The sequence below is a fragment of the Zerene cesonia genome, chromosome Z, assembly GCF_012273895.1.
Source record: "Zerene cesonia ecotype Mississippi chromosome Z, Zerene_cesonia_1.1, whole genome shotgun sequence".
NCBI classification, from domain to species: domain Eukaryota; kingdom Metazoa; phylum Arthropoda; class Insecta; order Lepidoptera; family Pieridae; genus Zerene; species Zerene cesonia.
Window position 1 is genome coordinate 9021005 of NC_052122.1, and position 20894 is coordinate 9041898.

Here is a 20894-nt window from a genome sequence, read left to right on the forward strand (position 1 = left end):
GGTCATGGCAATGGTCAGATTAAAAAATGATTAATTATTTAGAGGTGATTTCATTAGGCCACTATTAGCATTGTTTAGGATTTTAATAAAAAAAAATGGCGGCTAATAAAAGAGCCTAATAGAACTTTTAATGAAAGAAAATTTGCTTTAGGTTTTAATTAAAAATCGTCGGATTATATTCAATAAATTGTATTATGATCATATTTTATTTTTAATGAATTTAATTCATATGAATAAATATCAATTGAGTGTGCTGTCAATCATTTTTCATTAAGATATAAAAATCTCACGAGGAAAGTTATGTTCATCCGCTTCGGAAATTTTGGCGCGAAAGCCACGTGACTCGTTAGATTATAAAAAAAAACACAATTCAGTTTCATTAAACCTTTCTCATAATAACGCTTAAAATGTTCGCAGCATAAACTTATTTAAATGGGACAAGAATATTAAACTTGAAGATAAAATTATTTTGAAATGTTGATGCAGTCTCGTTGATGTCTGCTGGTCTAGATTCTGTATATGCACTATTTGTACCTACATTTATGTATTCTACGTATTTATCGGGAACTTTGCTCCTGTTTTCTTTAGGATTTCCCCTATTCTTTATGTTTATAGATTATACATATTTTGATGTGGAAATATACACGGTTTGCCATAAACCACATCACAGATCATAAAAAAATTGGGGCAAACGGGACACTTTTTAATCGTTCAAAAATTCAATTATAAATGGAATTGTGTGTGTAAATAATGGATTATTTAATATGTACAGATTGTGTTCTATATAGCTAATGAGAAAAATAAATAAAGCATCGTTATGGCGGTTTTTACAGCGGTTTTTGGCCCACGGGCACACTCAATAGCCATATACATATTTAATGTCAGGAATTTTATATGCACCACATATTATTAACTGAGATAACACAATTTGCGCTTGAAAATGTTGACTTTACGATCCGTTCTTTAGGGGAATCGGGCAAGTCCTGTCATGTTTATTGGAATAACTCGACCGCCGTCTGGATATTTCACGCGCGTTGAATACAACTCGGCGGCCGGCGAACATGCGTGCGGCGGCGCCGTTATCGGCTGGAGAAATCGAAAGTCACACGTTAAAGCATGAGCGGTGGCGGGAAGTCGTCCCGCAGCCCCAAGACGTTCCTTGTCGCTCAATAAGTGGTGCGCTTCTGAGCACCGTCATCGCAAAAGAAATACGGTCGGGCCCACGGTCGATAGACGTTTGGGCGCAAGCGCGAGTTAATGCTGCCACAGAAGCCGAGAGATCGCATTAGTCTGCCGGCAAACCGAAAAGCGGTGGTGGTTGAAGCGTCCGCTCGGGCGCGGCGGACGTAAGCATGACGCCGACTCGGCCGCGCAGCGTGCGATGTCTCGCGGTCGTATTTTCCCTCGCAATCGCCTGGCTGCCGCATGCCGACCAAGCGTGAGTATCGACACGAGGCAATGATCACGATGATGATGCATGATTTCAGTCATCATTTCCGCACAGCAAACCCGCACCAGCCCGCATCGATCACCGCATCGCGAGACATCGCGTGCGTTACGACGCTCAGAACGAAGCCGCTTTACGCATGTTGTTTATAAAAAAAAAGTTTTGAAGTTACAAAAAAGTTGCTGATATTATTTTTAAAAAATATGTGTGTGTTATTAAAAATAAAATGGAAAATAAATCACGAATTTATTTGATAGTAAACTTGAAACAGCGGAGGCTGCGGGCGGGAGCGCGTCATTCATACACATTTCACTTTCGCTCTCAGTTGCTCGACATAACATGGATTTTACTACTATAATACCAAAAGGTGGCGACGTAAATAAATGTTTATTATAGAGCGTGCGTTATTTATTTTTGGTGGAACACGGCTTTTTATTATTAAATATTAAATAATAAGAATAAAAAAAAACAAAGTGGAAAAATAAGTGCTCAATTATTTTTAATTATGGCGGGGCGCGAATTGTTTTATGGACATTTTTCTTTTTCAATTAAAAATGTTTTTAATTAAAAATTACGTGCTTTTGAAAGTGATTTTTTGTTGGCTATCATTGCGGCTTTAAGTGATGAAAATATTATTTTTTTGAAAGTTAATGAATTTATTTATTTGCTAAATTTTAATTATTTATTTGATAAATTTTATTTTATCAAAATATCTTGTGAAAAAAAAATTATTGTAAACATAGGAAACTTGTAAATTATTTTTTTATTTCGTTAAGCGCTTGTATAAAAATAATTTTGTCCGTTAATAATTCGTAATCGAGCACTTAGCCCTTTTATTTACTGATGTTAAAATATTTGAATATTTTTCTAAAGGTGTTAACTGAATAAATAAATATTCTAACTTAATTAAAACAAGTATTTATTTGGAACAACGGTTATTCTTAAGCGCGCTTGTTTTTAATCGTTTTTTAATTGCTTTATTTTTTTGTGGCTAAATTACAATTTTTTTTTTTTTATTTTAGAATAATAAAAAAAAAATGTAAATTTATCTGAACTCCGAAATAATAATAATATTCATTAATTTTATTCCCAATAAGAAATTATAAAAAACACGTAAAAGTTTTAAAATGTTTCTAAATTTCATGAATACAAATTCAAGGTTGGATACAAAGTGTGAGTCAGCCCGATTAAGTGTAATTATTTCGAGCATAGTATGATAAATTGCTGTGAATTTGTTCCGTTACAGTTCAGAATATTACACGAGCACTATTAAGGCAATTACAGCCAGTTTCACGCAGAATTCAAAATTTTACTAATATGTTAACAATTTTATAATACGAGTTTCATTCAATATAAACTTCGAACGTTTATTAATATTTAATAAAATAAAAGGTATGTTTGCCAAATTGTATTATATTAATAATATTTATTGATGCTTAAAAGCGATAACTCGCAGAGTGTATTATTTTGATTAACTGTAATATAACACAATAACGCTTTGGGCTTAGATGGTTAAGATACCAAAATTTACAAAAGTTAGACGCGATGTCTATCAAACACAAAATTGTTATATTTTGGATATAAAACAAAAGGAGGAGTTAATTTTGGGATGAAAAAGTGATGGCGCTATACGCTATACACCTCTATACAAACGTCACGGGTAAATACATGAAAAAACGAAATTCACTGAACGTATGTGTAAAAGAGAGAGAAGATTATGTTACATGTAAAATTAGCTGGTATAGAAAAAAAGAGCTTTCACAGTCAATCCTTGAGGAAACTTCAGCTCTTTAAGTGGTTTATGACGATATTAATGTGTAAAGAAAGTCAATTCATTGCTAAAATATCATATGTATATGTATAGTATATACCTCAGGACAAAAAACTAAGCGCGCCAAAAAGACTATCACATAGTAAACAAAGTAATAGCAGAATCAATGAAAACTGCAAATATGTCCTCCATACACAACGCTCTACTATCACCGACCTTGAAATAATTACAGCGTTCAGCGAACGATGCTACGTCTAGCCATACTGTCTAGCCTAGGGAAATCCTTGTATTTCGAAAAGACCTCGAATTACGTGGAAATTCAGTTTCAAAGAGAAAATGTTGGACTACTAACCCAGTTACCTGCTTGTCCTATCTACCAGTTACGCTTCGCACAATATTATAAGAGGAATTTAATATTATCCCCAGCTTTCACTTTCGCAATGAGTTCTTGGAATGCTATCTACTTTTATTACGTTGACATTTTTCAATGTAAGAGCATTCTAGGATTTAAAGTGTTGACATTTATTTAGTGTTTTATATCGTTCAGCACTTTAACCAAGAACGCAATACTTTTAAAGAAAATATATGTTTTAAATGCATGAAGGTATCAAAATTTGTACGATTTAAATTGAAACTGGAGTTTTGTGAAGGCTGAAAGGTAAGTACTATTGTTCAATATATGCAATAATAAAGCGTTTATTTTAAATTATTTAATGCATTGTTTTTTGAACCTTATAAAATTTCGGGAGCTCAATGTCCCTTCGCCAATACAAGCCAAAAGAAACGCAATTAATTAGAAAATATTTTATTAATGTTCCTAAAAGTCGCGGAGGGTTCCTCAATCTATAAAGTATTTTTGTAGCATAGTACACAACATTTTTAAAGAAGGATTCAGTTAGCTTTATGTTCCGAAATTATGTTCGGAACTCAGATCGAATGTATGGATATTGAGTCAAGCAAAGGGTAAGTACGATTGATATTTATTTATATATTATATTAATTATATATTATATTAATTAAGATCAATTATCAATCAATTGATAAATTGTCTATATTTGTGAGTGTAATAAAATGATTTTTGCAATTTATTACGCAGAAATTATCAATATAAGTAAAAATTCCCTTAAATTATTATAATCGACAATTTCTGAATAAACGGTTTATTGAAAAGTAAGATTCCATTCATTTAAATAAATCACATTGAATCACATTGAATTTTAATTCAATTTGTCAGCGCGCCGAAATACTGAAGCACGATATTGGGTTAAAATTAATTAAGCTGTATTCATTCCTTAAATAGAACGAGCAAGCTTTTATACCGCCAACGTTTAATAAAAGATTTGTGTATTGGTTTAAATAACATTTACCCAATGATGTAACTATCCTGTTTATAACTTGTCCGTTTTATCACGTATTTTTACCTCTTAAGGTTGTTTGTAAATAGAAAACTTCAACTACTTTTAAGTGTTAATATTTCATTGTTTATTATCTTTTCGAAAACAGTTTGCGATACGATTATATAAATATTTTTATAAGTACGACACTTCAACCGATCTACCCCTGTTTTCCCAGTTCAGTTGTCAATAAATATTTTGATGGCACTATTTTAATTAATGTGGGTTAGACTGTTTGTTTATTGTTTTTTGCATCCCCTTTATTTGTTATCTCACTGCCTCCATTTCTTTAAAATATTTCCAAAGGAAATAATTAGAAAAAAAAATTGAAGATTTTGTATGAAAACTTTTAAAATGGAGGGAATGAGAATAAACGAGTTGTCATTAACATTACCAATTTAAATATTTTGAACTGAATCAGTGAAATATTTATGAGTTTAAATAGTATGTTAATAAGGAATGCGCAAATTCAAAGCTTGTTTGAATTTAGAAAATACTATTTAATATGTAAAATGAAATTATTGTAGTTGAATTAATTCTTCATTATTTTGTTAAATAAAGTCGTAATAATAATAATGATTGTGAAAATGTTGTTTTAATTATTGCTTGAATGAGAATTTAAATACAATTTTAAAAGTAAGTGTTAAAGTGTATATTTGTGCTTATTGACGATATAGAACCATAAAAAATTGCATGTACCTAGAAAATAGTATAACAATAATAGATCTTACGTAAAAACGTATGAATTTGTCATTCGATAAGCAGAAACTAATGATAATAGTAAATTTAGTTGTAAGCGTAAGACTGTAAATTTATTAAAAAATACTAATAAATGAAGTTATACGCTAACAGTTTTTTGTTCATCACCAGCTTAAGCCTTTATTAACCAAAAAATCTACTTTACCTATCATAATCAGACACACCTGTAATCAAACTTGTCAAAACGGCTTAACTGATTTTTATGAAATTTAATAAATTAGACAATAACATTAAAACACGTGCATGAGTTTCACCGCTACGCGCCAATTAAAAATAATTCATTTTGCTGAATTATAGTTTTCCAGTAATTTTAACAAGCCAATTAAAATGATATTGACGTTAACATTGAAAATTAATTTGTGAAACCTTAACATGATAATGGTGTGGGGAAACGAGTTTTGTGGTTGAGGAAGTTCGATATATTTTATATTGCATATGTTAAATAAGTTTTTAATTAATATTAGTATTCATTAACGTTACAGAAGATATCTTAGTTATAACTAGCGACCCAACCTGGGCTTCGCTCGGGGGCAATTATGCACGTTACAGTGTTGTATGTAATTTTTTTTTGATTCACTTTATCTATTTAAAAAAACGCATCAAAAGCGTTGCGTAGTTTCAGAGATATATAAGTGATATAGATAAGAAATGACAGCGGAAAGTGATTTTGTTTAATACTATGTAATATTGACAAATACTCTTAAAAACATCCATTGTAACAAACCTTCAAAACTACGTTTTTTCACTACGTTATTATCCGAAGGACCTACTGGTGCTAAATGTACTGATCCTATGCGTCTTTTTCACGATCGTTCAAACTATGAATGTATTTATCTGAACCTAATCTTAATTGGGGCTTAAGACTCGATAATGATATCGGAGGCGATTGTTTCTCATAAAAACGTGTTTTCTTTGCAAACGATAAACGACAGCCTGCTTCAATAAATGAAGTATTTAACACAAATTATTTTTTTACTCAAACTAGCAGTTTCTAAGACTAGCGCGATCAAATGAACAAACCAATTTGTATTATTAGTGGTGATTGGATGAGTTTTTATTACTTAATCGGAGTTGGTATTATTTGTTAGTGAACCGAATTTGGCATAACTTTTAATAAATAATAAACGTCGTCTAATATTATTTCTTAATGATCCACTAGAATGTACAGAAGTAGCATAAATATAAAAGGAAAAGCAGCACAAAGTTCACGAACGATTTAGCTTTGCTCTAGCTCATAGCTGATCTATTTATATAATCCAGGGAAATTCCAGCCCAGTTCACAGAAAAAACGTTCAAGCGTTTCAAATCTAAACAGTAATTTAGTCAACTGGAATAGATTACTGAAATGAAACTTCGTTAAATAAACTTAAATCGTTAAATTAAGCATCTCGCAAAATACCAATACAGAACGAGCAAAACACTCCATCAATTAACTATGATCGACACGAAATTTAACGAACTATCACGCAAACATTTAAACTAACCGGAATGATCACCTATTAATTATCGCGGTCCCAATAACCGAATGCCATGTTGTGTTTATGATTTTAGTTTGATCGACAATATTCGGTTGCTTTGTCTGCATTAATTGACCTTCGACCTTGTTAGCGAGTGGGTAGTGTGTATACATGATATTGAACTGTGCTGTTGAAAGAGTAAATATATCGAGATCAAATATTACGTGCAGCTACATATGAATCAGATATGTAAATTGGCAATCCATTTAAAACACGCCGTCAATAATACCGAGTTGTTGGAATTTGGGGCAATTTCATATTGGGATTTACTGTCATTATAAAATTTCATACTTTTATACGTGTGAGATAGTTAGTTCAACTTGTAAAAATAATGTTAAGAATATTATTGCCATGTTTAGATGAAGTTACGTGTTTTACGATTGAAATAATATAATTAATAACGAATTATAAATCATGACTCGAATGGTCACTGGTGTATTTATTACACGATAGTATATATTATGAAAAAACATATTGAAGATTTATATGAAGTAGTATTTGGCAGATATTTACTTGGCAACTTCGATAAACGTTATTTTTTAATTTTTTGAAAGTATTCTAACAATACTTGTCAGTCAGTAACGATTCATTAAAGAAGAAAAAAAAATTCTTTAAAATATGTTGCATAATAATATCAAATGGATAAAAGCAAATTGCTTATCCGCAAATAAATAAAATTTTCAACTATACAGTAAGAAGGAGGTCACCAGGTTCTCTTCAATGTAAGTAGATAATTATGAAAATAAACTATTTTATTAAAAACATTGCAAAACATTTATTCGGAGTTAGTTTTATTTGGCATTTATTACTTTTGGCGTTTGGCATCGAATAATGAATGGCAACTACGAATAAATGTTTCTAAATTCGTATAAGTTTTAATGTTTTAAAAATCACTTGGTGACCTTTTTATAGTCTTACTAGGAAAAATTCTAGAAAAATCAAATTACTTACAAAATGAAATAAACCGACAGTCAGAGATATGTAACACTTTTAAAAGTTTTTTTAACAATTCACATACCGATTGAATCAAAGTACTTTTTCATCGTAATAAGTAATGTGTTGCAAAAAAAAAATCAAATTTCAATTTCGTCATAAAATAATGCATATATTGAAGAAGTCTCATAACAAAAAAAAGAAAAAACAAAAAATTAGAGTTTATTTCATCAATTTTTGGTGTTATTGTTTAGCAGTGATTCTAAATGACAAGTTTCTTTTAAAGTTTAAAATTATTTTTTTCTGAATATTTTATGTTAAGAAAATGTAATGGGATAATCTCGTAAACTCGTTTTAAACATAATACACGACACAAACATACGTACTAAATTATGAATTAACAATACGTTCTGAAATGGAAATAACGGGAAATTAATAGTAGTATGTGACCGAGAAAGGTCTTCAAATGGAAAATATTATTAAATTAAATCTTTAGTTAGGAAGCCTTACCACATTAGCACTATAATATAAAAATAAGCATCGTAAATTGAAAAGCATCTCTTTTATTGAAATAAATTAAACTGCTAGTTTAAGTTTTGTTATCAGTGAAAAACAATAAACCTAAACAAAAAAAAAAACGTTGTGTGTGCAAATTATCTTATTAAATTTAACAATTTGCTCAAAAATTCAGTTTCTACAAAACTTAAACATATCCTTTAAGAGATATAATTACAAATTACATTTAATTAATATTTAGAAACGTAAATATTAAAAACTACCTACAACTTATGTGCGCATAGCAAGTACTTGGAGTAAGAAGAGTAATTAAAAATGCATCATATCTTTTCATTCTGCAGTCAGAGTAAATAATCTCATATTAAAGGCGGGATTTTAATAAAATGCTTTAACATTTCACAGAATATTAATTGACCCAGTTATACAAAACTCGGATATCATGTAAGCTAATGAGACTTTCGCAATCAAGTATTTAAGAGGTTTTTCCGGGAAGATATCGAAATTTTAATGTCAGTTTTAATGTGTGGATATTATGAAATAACGCAATATTTTCTAGAAGAGCTTTTTACCATCACCTGCATTATTATTTAAATGTAAAGGAAGTTTTCGATGGTTTAATTGCTTTTATTTGTTAGTAAACGCGAATCAAAAAGGTTTAAACTATTTGGTTACGTACAATATTTCGCTATGGAAGAAGGTTAACTAACCGTTTTCATAGAATTATAACATTTCATAATATCAATTAATTTTAAAATTAATTAAATTATTGAATGACAAATGAATTTAAAATATTTCAAGCTCATACATATAAATAATCCACAAAAACCCTGAGGGTGTTGTCATTTTAGCGTGTATTTACAAACGGATGATTAAATTCGATATCCATTGGAATTTTAAATCTATCATACAATAGTCAAAGGCTTATTGATATTTATAGCTTTATTTGAAACACAACAGATTTCCCCGACGGCCTCTATGTTCGGTAAATTCCAGTTGTCATTGTGAATTCTTAATCACTTATCATGGAACGATGTGCTTGTATCTTCTAAAAACAGCGCATAAATGCAAGCAGCTGTTTAAAAATTCTTTTAAAGCTTGTTGGATTAAATTCTCTTATAACAGAATGATATGTATGCAAAACGAAATGATCGAAAGAGTAAACTAAAGTAAATAACGTTTTATAAGTTATCGTTGAGTCTTTTTTAAACATTTTGCAATTCTACGTCTAACTCATCAGATTCTCTAATTATGTCATTTGATTAAGAAGTGAAAGAGAATTTAAATATTTGTCTGTAAAAATAAAACACAGGGAAACACCCCAATAAAGAAACATTGTTAATTGTTACGTTGTTTTCTGTAACTTCTGAGACACAAACCTGGTTCATTTTCAAATAGATCTTATCGTATTTTGAGGAATTACTTTTTATTTTACTGCCATAGAAAATTGATCACAAACTTATCCTACTTCCTACTGATATTATAATGCGAAAGTTGGTAAGGATGTGTGTGTTTGTTACTCTTTCACGCAAAAACTACTGAATCCACTGCAATAAAATTTGGTACGTAGACAGCTGGACAACTGGAATAACATACAGGCAACTTTTTATCCCGATATTCCTACGGGATACGGACTTACGCGGGTGAAGCCGCGGGGAGCAACTAGCATGAAGCTAGATAAATCAATGTTAGAACAAGAGGCTTTCTCGTCTTTTACTGCCCGACTTTTGACATTTTACATATGGCATTTTATATCATTATGTAATACTTTATTGGAAGAATAAGACACCAACAAGTAATATGAGATACATTGAAAAATTGCCTCTGAGTATATTAAAATCAAAGGGACTTACAGTTTTTACGTCACATTATAAGCGTTTCATTATGTTATAAGAGCATGCAAAACAATATTTTCCAAAATAAACATCGATTATAAGCTTCAAAAATTATAACAAATGTCAAACGTTGAAAGCAGTTCCAATTGTAATTTATCAACACTTGTTAACAAAAATCCAAATAGACTACAACGTTTTCGGTGTGAAAACACAAATAGAAATGTCTTCACTATTCATCGTGAAAGCCTGTTAAAAATAGATGGCAAGTCTAGGCAATAACGTGTTGAGGCAAATTCGCTTGATTTAAGCGGATAGCTTATTCAGAGAACCTTGACATAGATGCTTGGTCGAGAGAATATTCAGTGAGTCTTTGAACTAACATCTTACAATTATACAACACGGCATTTAATGGAACATATTATAGTTGCGACTCGACTTAAAATTTTAAACCGGAGAGCCTCTGTCTTTCATATTACCTAATAAATATAAATAAACAATGGGAAAATGTTATTTATTATGAATAGAGCGTATAAAAGTATTCTTCTAGATCTAGAACTTAAAAAATTAAGCATAATATTGTATAGATTGGAATTAAACCCATGTTGACTATAAAAGCACTGTAATTTTTGTAATCAAAAGTTGATTGCAATAAACGAAGTAGTAATTACTATAATAAATTATGAACATGCTTTACAATAATCATTTTATATAAATATCTAGTCATTTTTGTTTTACAATTTATTATCTAAATGGTAAATTGTTTGATTTTCATAATCATATTAAGTACACAAATAATTATCTCTCAATTACGGCTGTTTATTTCGATTATTGATGTACGATTTCCATTTCAATTGATAATTGTTTTCATTTCTATTAAAATTAATCTGCAAACATGCAATTTTGTAAATGTTAATTTTATTTAGGACAAAGAACTATATTATAAAAGAATATAGTTAATATTTATACCATCAAGATGATCCGTTTTTTTTCTCTAGTCTAAAACCACCAAAGCGATTACGAATGTGAATAGAAAAAGCCAAAGGTTACACGAAAAAGCCATTTTTAGGTACAATGACTCATTTCTGTTTCTAATAGCTTACAAGATACGTTGCATCACGGGCGTTAAAACGTTTCCAACAGAATAATTTACGAGTAATAAACTATTAGGAGAAAGTAAAGCATGTATAGATTACATCGTTTTCTTGGCCATATTAATATTTAGCTACAAAGATAACGCATTTATAAAGAAAACAGGCACGGCACTACTGTCGACTTCTTATGAATCATTGTTGCCCAGATAAATAAATAAATGCCGAAGTTTTTCTAAGATTCATCCAAGTGTAACCTAACTAACCTTTTACTTAATAAATCCTCATCCTTAACCTATCTAAACATTGAAAATTTTCCCATTTCTCCATTAAATAACAATCTCCATTCACCGTAAAAAAATTTCAATTTACTTTAACAAAGTAAAGAACTGAATTGCACCGCTTCAAACGATTCATTTAGATAGAATGACTGTTATCCAGTTGACTGAAGTGTGATTAAGATCTCAACGTTACTGGACAATAAGTGGCATTCCCGGAATATACATTGCAGAAACCATATTATATAAAATGTTCAACAAACATTCCACACTAAGAATCTTCGCGACTTAGAACTAACACAAATGTGATTTGAACATCTTTGAGTTGTCCACTACTTATTTGTTTTATTCTATAAACGAGCAATTGAAATAGTGGTTCGATTGATGGTAAGCGATCACGACCGCCCATGAACATTCGCAGAGGTTGTGCCTGGGGAAAGGGGTAAAGAAAGGATTGACGACTTGAAATAAGTAATGGTATGGGAAGGGTGACGAAAAGTACCATAGCTTCCGATATTCTAATATGCGAATATTTATGATAATAGAAACGTAATATTAGGGAATAATTTCGAAAGCTCAGGCCTATTTTTCGCAGCATGAATCATCAATTCTATTAACGTATTTCATTTACAATATTCGAAGAATATGTATTGAATGTCGGTTCTTTGAAATATTGCTCTGTCTGTATAGTTGCGATCCAATCAAATGGTGCGAAATTGTTCATGTAAATGCATAGTGAATCCAGCTCAATGTTCGCATGTCTGTGAGCCTTATACGTCCATTTAATCGTGTTATTTTGTTTGGAAACACGCGAAGTCATTAAAACTTAATTTAGTTCAAGTCTTGTATAAAGGTAGAATGGAAAATAATAGGTATAGTTCGATGTAGCGATTTTCAGTGGATTATTTTACTGTGTTCACTGCGCTACTAATTTTATTATCGCAATCAAAACTAACCAACTTTGTGGGTTTAAATCATCTGCTATTATGTTGATTAAATATACCAATCTTGTTTGTGTTATATTTTTCGATTATAAAATTACTAAAGTCATGGAACGATTTCTATTATTTTAAGTTGGTGATGAACAGAAATAACTATGAATAAAAACGAAAATTTCAGTCTCACTAATAAAAACGTATTTGTATAATGTATATTAAATTAATGATTAGATGTTACACCTTCCATGTATAAAATAATAAGGAAGTGGTTCGACAAACTACAATTAATCAACTGACATATAAAATGTTCAATGAAATAAGCCAGAAATGTACAGTAAATTTATAACACACCATAACTGTATACATATAAAGTTGTGATAACGTTGAAATATATTTGAAGTGAAAATAAACGTTAAATATCTATGATATATTTTAAGTAAAGTTACTATTATATGAATTTGTAAAAAGCATTGTGTCATCTCCGATTTTCGAGCCACATTAAGTCTATATGAATTCACATTTTTGCTCATGATATAGAACAATAAACAGTTAGTGTGAACTGAACCGTGAAAGTTTGAAAATATTATTAATTAGTTTTTAGTTGTAAATTCCTGTTAAATTGTAAGGCTCGACGAAATAAAGTCTTGTTTTGAGTGGCACATAAATTTTATGTATTTTATCAAATTAAAAGAAATTTATTTTACTGTCTGTTTAACAGCCAAATGAACTCTGAAAACATGTCGAGCATATTACCATAAATTAATATATTTCGCAATAGTGGAAACATCAAAAATTATTAAATAGAAGTTTACCTCTTATTTTCAATATTTAAAAACCTAATTATTGAAAAAAATAATTTTTATAGTTATATTAGTAATTAAGCCAGTTGCATTAGTTGATTGCTAAGCATATTTGATGCGACTGTACTAGCGTGTGTGTGTGTTAAAGATATTTTTATTTCTTCTTATTATTCACATGTTTTGCACTTCGCTATTAGTGGATTATGTCGATTTAGAAATTGTATTGATGTTTGATTATTTGTAAGGTTTTATATGACGTCATACTTAATTGATTTATAAGTTTATATTTTGGTCTTTGAGTAAAAATGTTGTATAAATTAGATTTAATATCTGTAAAAATATCATTTTTAGATATAACAGTACATAATGCAATTTTGTATAGATTGTAAATATATGTTTTTAAAATCAACAGGAATTGTCACTTTATAACCCCACCCACTTCTCCGCAATGATACCAAAAAAAATTTAAATCATTCGACACGTTATTTATTTATGTCCACTACCATTAACACTAATCTAGAAATAATACTTGAAATCATTTTGGTTAAGACTTCGATAACGATGATAAATTTAAAAAAGTGGTAATAAATTTAAATAAGTAGTAATAACACAAGTATAGATGTATGTGTATGCGATATAGTCAAGGCCTAGAATTCACACGGTTGCAATGCGAGAGAAGACGCGGGTTTCAACTAGTCATACTTGTTTAGAATGTTGCGACATTACAAAATAATTTAAGACAATTGCGTTTGACAGATCGCAAAAAGGGGGAAAAACTGTCTAGTCAGCTAGTATTAAATAAAATTTTCATGTTTTAAAGTTAAAAGGCGAACGGTATTCACAGCTCTTGGGATTTGACTAATGGCTTACTCAGTCTGAAAAGCTGAATTTATGAACACATAGGTATGATATGAGACAGTGTTTCTAGAATATTCCAGAGAGGAAATTTATTCTAGCAATGTTTTAAAAAGCTTTAGAATATTAACTCGCACACAATATTTATATTAAAGAACGATTAATACATATTTTGTATAATGCCTTGTTAAACTATTGGGATAATTCGACAAAATTGACTTCAGATTTAATAAAATACCAGGCGCGTCACGAGTAGGCATTTTTTTGTAAGATAAACAAATTTATGACAGCTATTATTTATAATTTACATTATTTCACTCATCGAAGTGCTGTTAAATCTAATAGATTTCCGACCGGCCGTTTTTATTTATAAATGGTATAAATAACCGAGTTTTTTAACTGGTAAAATATCTTAAACCGCTAAAATAAGGATATTTAAAATTGAATAGAAAAAAAGTATTAATGACAAATTATAGAATTAATCAAGAAGGATAATTTGCAATTTTACAAAAAAATTACATTATATTTATTTACAAAGCCAATTTTGACCATTCTAGATATAAATTTATATTTGACAGCACTCTAGCTGATTTTTTCAATTTTTCCACGAACCACTAGAATCGAATTTACTTTCAAAACTTCGTTAAAACCAAACAAAGCGATCGTAATCACACTCGCTTAATCCGCATCCGAATATGTATTCTGTTCAATATTAAATAAAATGCAAAACCTTTCACTTGGTATTTATTATTCAAACATAATTCGTTATTCATTGGAATACTAAAAGTGCATACTTATTAATTCAGAGAAATTTAATTTATTGTTAAATAATATAAGTGCAAATAGATATAATCATATCATACTCGTCTCTATTATGATTATCATATTAGTGTAAGTCAAAATTACGCACGAGGGCTTCTAGGAAACGGGTATATAAAATATTGTAATATGTAATTAATTTTAACAGCGGTAACATAAATGAGTACATAATCTGTAAAAAGTCCAATTCTTTTACTTCAGGAAATTTTCTTAGGTTCAAGAATGAGACAGACGAACCTACCAACAGCGAAAACAGTATCAGTTCCTTTGGGTATCGAGTACAGAAAAATGTTTCATTTCATCCGAAATAGCCACTACGGAAATAATAAAACGATACAATAGGGGTACAAAAATATAATCATATTTCACAAGCCGTCATTGTTAGAACTAGGTTAGAACCATCAATTTGAGTGAATCTATTTTCCAGCGCCAACGCCAGCGTTTAGTTGCCATAGACGTGTGGATACTACGCAATTCTGAAACTATCGCATTCGCTCAATTACCTTAACTGGTGTGTGGTTTTCACAATAATTCTCAGCATCGAATACTGGCAATTATGTCTTTAACACCTCTACCAATAAAAGGATTGCTAGTGGATCTTCCTTTTGTTCACATTCTCCACAATTTTGCTTTTACCTACTGCATCGGTTAGGTTGTTGGTATATATTAAGCTACATTTTGTTTTGACACTTAATTTAAATACAAGATTATTTTATATTGCGACCATATAGACAAATAAATTAAATGTATATCGTCTGAATTAGATATGTTATGTTTAATATCGTCTTACGGACAAATTGATTATTTAAATATAAACAATAAAATTGCTTTATTCTGTGTAAATGTTAATTTAAATGATACACAGCAAATGTGCCTATGTATGTTGAAGTGGGTCAACTCGTAAATCAGTACTAATGGTATGTAAATAAGAAGAGAAATATACTCCATATTATACGCGTAGGTAGCACAATTACTTCATATTTATTATTTACGTAACGAAAATTATTTTGAGTTAAATTCAGGCTTCTTTTATGGTTCTTAAGCAAATTGAAAAGGTCTATTTTGGGATAGTGAATTGCGAAGTAAAAGCTAAAGGTAATCATATTGGTGATTCTCTTATAATGTATCGAAAAATTTAATGTTATTACTTGAACGTAAAATATTTATTTTTCATGTTAGAAACTAAGGAGCAATTAAGTACCTTTTTTATGAATTGAGTACAAGAAATACAAACTATGAGGTGAATTAACAGAATTTCTCATGAGTATGACAAGATAGAGAATACGAATAAATTAATATTAGAAGTGATATTATTATAATAATTTTTAAATAACGTATGATAAATATGAAAGGAACCCTACTGTTTTGTAAATACTACGTTAAAGGGATGCAATTAAAATTAGATAATTATTTGCATTTAAATAGAATGAATTATATTGCATGTTATAATATTAACTGATGCACAAATAATCAAGAATGCATTGTTGATTAATTTTCATCTTTACGTCCCTTGAAAATAGGTTGAACAGCGCATATGATTTAGATGGACTTTTAAAATGTCTAGCTGGAGTTTGCCAGCCAAATTGAAGGCCTTAAGGCTCGTTGGCTGACGCTGGCAGGCGTGTGTGATATACAACCAAAGTTCGACCCGAATATTTTAAGAGAACAGAATTAAAATACGTTAGACTAGTAGAGTTAGTTTGGCGACGGTATGTCGGGGCGTAGAAGATAAATATGCATAGGATATTATGATTATATCGGTCTTAAAAATACAGTACCTAGTTATGGAATGTTATTTTAAGTAACCGTATTATGCATTTTCTTGTTTGATCTACGTGAGTATTCGTCACAACAAATAAAAAATCTGGATAAAAAGTGTTACTGGTCGGAATCTCGTTTCAAATCCCTTTAAAATAGAATCCATTAAAAATAAAATATACGAACAAGCGCCGGTTCCAAATGAATACAAAACTCAAGTTACCAAAAGCAAACGAGGTAAAAGATTCAATAAACGGCGAATGACCAGCAATTACGGGTTACCTTATCCGATATTTTTTGTCAAATAAAAGTCCAATACCCAGCCACCTCTCGACGTTGCGGAACTACGGTTGAAACAAAACAATAAGTCTCTCCGTTTTCCCGCCAACATCAACGGTATAAAAACAACAGTGTATTGGGGCTCGAAAATATACGAGAATTGGAAAACATTTTGCCCTGGGCGTATTGTAGTCTGGTTGCAAATGTTAACTGAATTTTACGTTCTATTTAATCCTCAATGGGATTAACTTTTGCGAATCAATATTTTTTTATCGAATCAGCTTGCGGAAGCTTCTTTCCTTTGACTGATGTACGTAACGGATAAAATTCTGTAGTTATTTTGGTGATTGAAATGATTATAACTAAACGTTATTGAACTACGATGTAACGAACTGTCAAAGCTGTCTAAAATATGTCAAAAGGACCCCTTGTGAATGCGTGCCGAGTAGCTAATGACTAGAAAAAACATGAACTAAAATATTTTTTGTTGATTACTAACCAAAAATACTCTAAGTACATTATAAATCCATAGAGTATCATAACAGAAACAATAAGCCATCTTTCAACCTCTCTAATCAGATAAACAACTACAACTCCTATATTTATTTCACAAACGATAGAGATCGCGAGTAAAATATAAAAATAGCACTATCTTCCCATTGAGAATTCCTTAATTGAATTGAATCTATTATTGGAAACGAGAAAACTTGATAGTAAACAGAATCGTGCACTCTTGTCGACGTCGAAGGTCCCGGTGTAAACACGGCTCAGGAAATCGATTTTCATTCATGTCTAGACTGCCTGCAAATGCGCTGCAATTGTGCTCAACTTACACTCTCAGCTGATGTGGATAAATTCGCTTGTGCAGCTCGAATACGTCTAGACTTTTCGAGTTTAAAGTTCTGGCGTTGAACGCGGGTTGTGGCCATATCGCAAACGTTCTATTGAGTTATGCTTTGATTTGTGGTCTGTAAACTTTTCTAACGTTGTATTTTCTTGTGTTTGATTTTACGCGAGTATTATACATTTAGAAATTAAAAACTTTTTAACGGATTTTAAACGCGATTTATTCATTATATTATTAAACCGATGTTTGGAACACTTTACAGCGAGCGTGGTCACGGGGAGACTGTCACCAGTCTGGTTAATAATATAATGAATAAATCGCGTTTAAAATCCGTTAAAAAGTTTTTTAATTCCTTTTCTAACGTTGTCCGTATAAGTTTAGATACTATGTATTTGACTAACCAGCAGGGTAGATATTTCTTGGTAAGAGATAATAATTAAGATCACGCAATTTAAAATTATTAAGTATGAAAACGGTGAAGGAAAATATCGCGAGAAAACCGTACTTGTGCGTAGTAGATTATGGCCTGAAACCCGCATAGGCCTGTGTCCCAGCAGTGGGAACATAAATGGGCTGATGATGATGAAGTATGATTAGCATGAAATTTTTCTTTTAATTAATCATCAATTCAAACAAGGTCAAACATATTTGTTTTGGTTATTACAAAGATCCCATTGCGTAATGTAATTTCAATTTCTTTATTACCCGAATTTAAGTGGTGTTAAATTGTATGTAAGAGTAAATTCATAAATGTCAGTTTCATAAAATTGATGTCGCTTATAAAAGGGAAATTGAGTATTATGAGAAAATAAATTTTCGTATAATTTTATTGTTTTACTGATTTTCAGTCCGTTGAAAGGACATTTAATAAGGTCGTTATATTATAATATATTTATATGTTGCAGTGAATAAAATATTGAGTTTAAATTGAATATGCTAATAACTTTTGCTAGTAAATGCATGCTATGTATATAAATAAACGTAAATAACGTACGCTATTTTAAATGCAAACCTTTTTAGTGAATAATTATAAATAACATTAATATTATAGAAGTTAATTTCTTTGAGTAAAGGTAGAATTATGACTAATAGTACAATGTTCTTTACTAATAATAAGACAGTTTGAAAGTTTAGGCGAATTATATTTAGGTAGAATACAAGTGCTTATTACACAATTATAACATCTGCAGTGTATTTGTATATTACCTTAAAAGTTCAAATAATTAATAAAAGTAGCAGTTAATTCTGTAGCAAAAATAATCAATACCTACTAATATTATTAAAACGCGATTAGCTTTTACCTGTATAGTGTTAAAGCCTGTATACGAGCTGTTCGCCCCGCTTCACCCGTGGTACATATAATATAGTCTGTCACAGTAAAGTTTCAGCATACTAACGGTGAAAGAGTTTTTGAAATCGGTCCAGTAGTTTTTGCATGAAAACGTTACAAACATATAAAAATACAAAAATGCGAAAGATTTTTCACTATTATAATATTTGTTTAGATGTACCACCATAATACGGGGCATACGTCTAGTATTAAATAGCCTTTAAATATAACTCTATCCGTACTTTAATAAGATTTACATTCTTTTTCGTTTTTAAATAGCTAAGTCACAAAACCTACATTATAAAGCTGTATCATAAACTACCGCTATCACAAGCAGATTATCATTTTTCTTAACAAAAGTGCAGTGATTAATCGACGCCCGTATCAAATAGCTGTAGCTGGCACTCACATCTGTACAGCTATTTACCTGGCTGGGTGCCATTTCGTAACTAAACCAGGCCAAACAGTACTATTGCGTTTAAGTCTAAATGATAAGTGGCAAACGTTATCGCAGTCGACAAAGTACGGTTCACGTGTCCGCAATTTTGAACCTTCGTACTTGTATATAAAACGTCAAGTGCACTGCAGAGGAAAATTCTCGAGGGTATGAAGTTTTACAAAAATATTCGCGCAGCTCTGGCACACCTGAGAGGTTTCTAACACTTAGCTTTTGTACCGCGAACCGATCTTTTAATTTTTTGCACCAAATACTTTGGGAGTCAGCCGTTGTAGATGGTTCTTTTTCTTCAAATTATTTTTATGTAAGAAATATATTCGAGATCCTTCTTAATTTTAATTAGCTTATTTATTTTTACCTACATTAACAGTGCCGATCGATTTCCCCAGCGAACATCTAGATTTTTCTATGAATATGAAGATAAATGTGAATGTGTCAGATTGTGTTCTAGCTTCACTTATTTTTTAAATTAAAACCAAAGAATAAACTGAAAAAAATCCAATTAAACACCGAAATTCAAACTGGAATAATTGTAAAGCATTTTTTCGGCATTCGTTTTATATCCTCCACATCAAACGATTGCGTCGAAATGAAATTCAATTTAAAACGAAATATCCACGAAATATCGTTACTGCAAAATAAATAACAATTAAAGTTGATAGCATCGTTCATCATTTCATATTTTAATAGGTTACAAACTATTAATTTACGGGCCTTATATTTTCATTGCTATCAAAATATTGGTAATTTGCACTATATAACGGTTTTAATTTTCTTCATAAGCGATATGTTTGGCCTTTTAATATTTGTTCCGAGAATTACATGTACTAAAAGACTTATATGAATGTGTGAACATTTAAATTCAATATTCCCTTTATATTAAAGTTGATTTTAATCATGGTTAATAATTATCATTCATGAATATTAAAACTATATAATTATCAATATCATTCATAGATCAAGCAATTTTAGTTGAGGTCTTAATAAAGAAGAGTTTGAAAATAGCTACTGCTAATTTAATTAAGTATGTAGGTATTTATTTATTTTTGATGATGCATGATATACCGTATTGATTTCTGATCAAACATTGTATGTTATATTCATAATATAAAATACTATATTAGTATTTAAATACAATATTATGAAATTCATCTCTAATTTACTTCGGGTACGTTCAAATAATGTAATTACTACGATTAGTACACTCAAAATTGAACAATGTGCTCTACAGAAGAAAATCGATTAAGGTAGGGGGTTGTCCATTAATCACGTGAGG

At 30.3% G+C, this 20894-nt stretch overlaps 1 protein-coding gene across 1 annotated transcript in view; it reads left to right on the plus strand.

The window, feature by feature from the left end:
- The first annotated feature begins 325 nt into the window (after positions 1-325).
- The window catches only part of LOC119835422 (gamma-aminobutyric acid receptor subunit beta-like), a 50221-nt gene continuing 29652 nt past the window's right edge, over positions 326-20894 (plus strand). Inside the window, exon 1 of the mRNA XM_038360211.1 lies at positions 326-1438. Within this exon, the coding sequence (XP_038216139.1) occupies positions 1353-1438 (86 nt within the window). The 5' untranslated portion in view covers positions 326-1352. The remainder of the gene's footprint in view (positions 1439-20894) is intronic.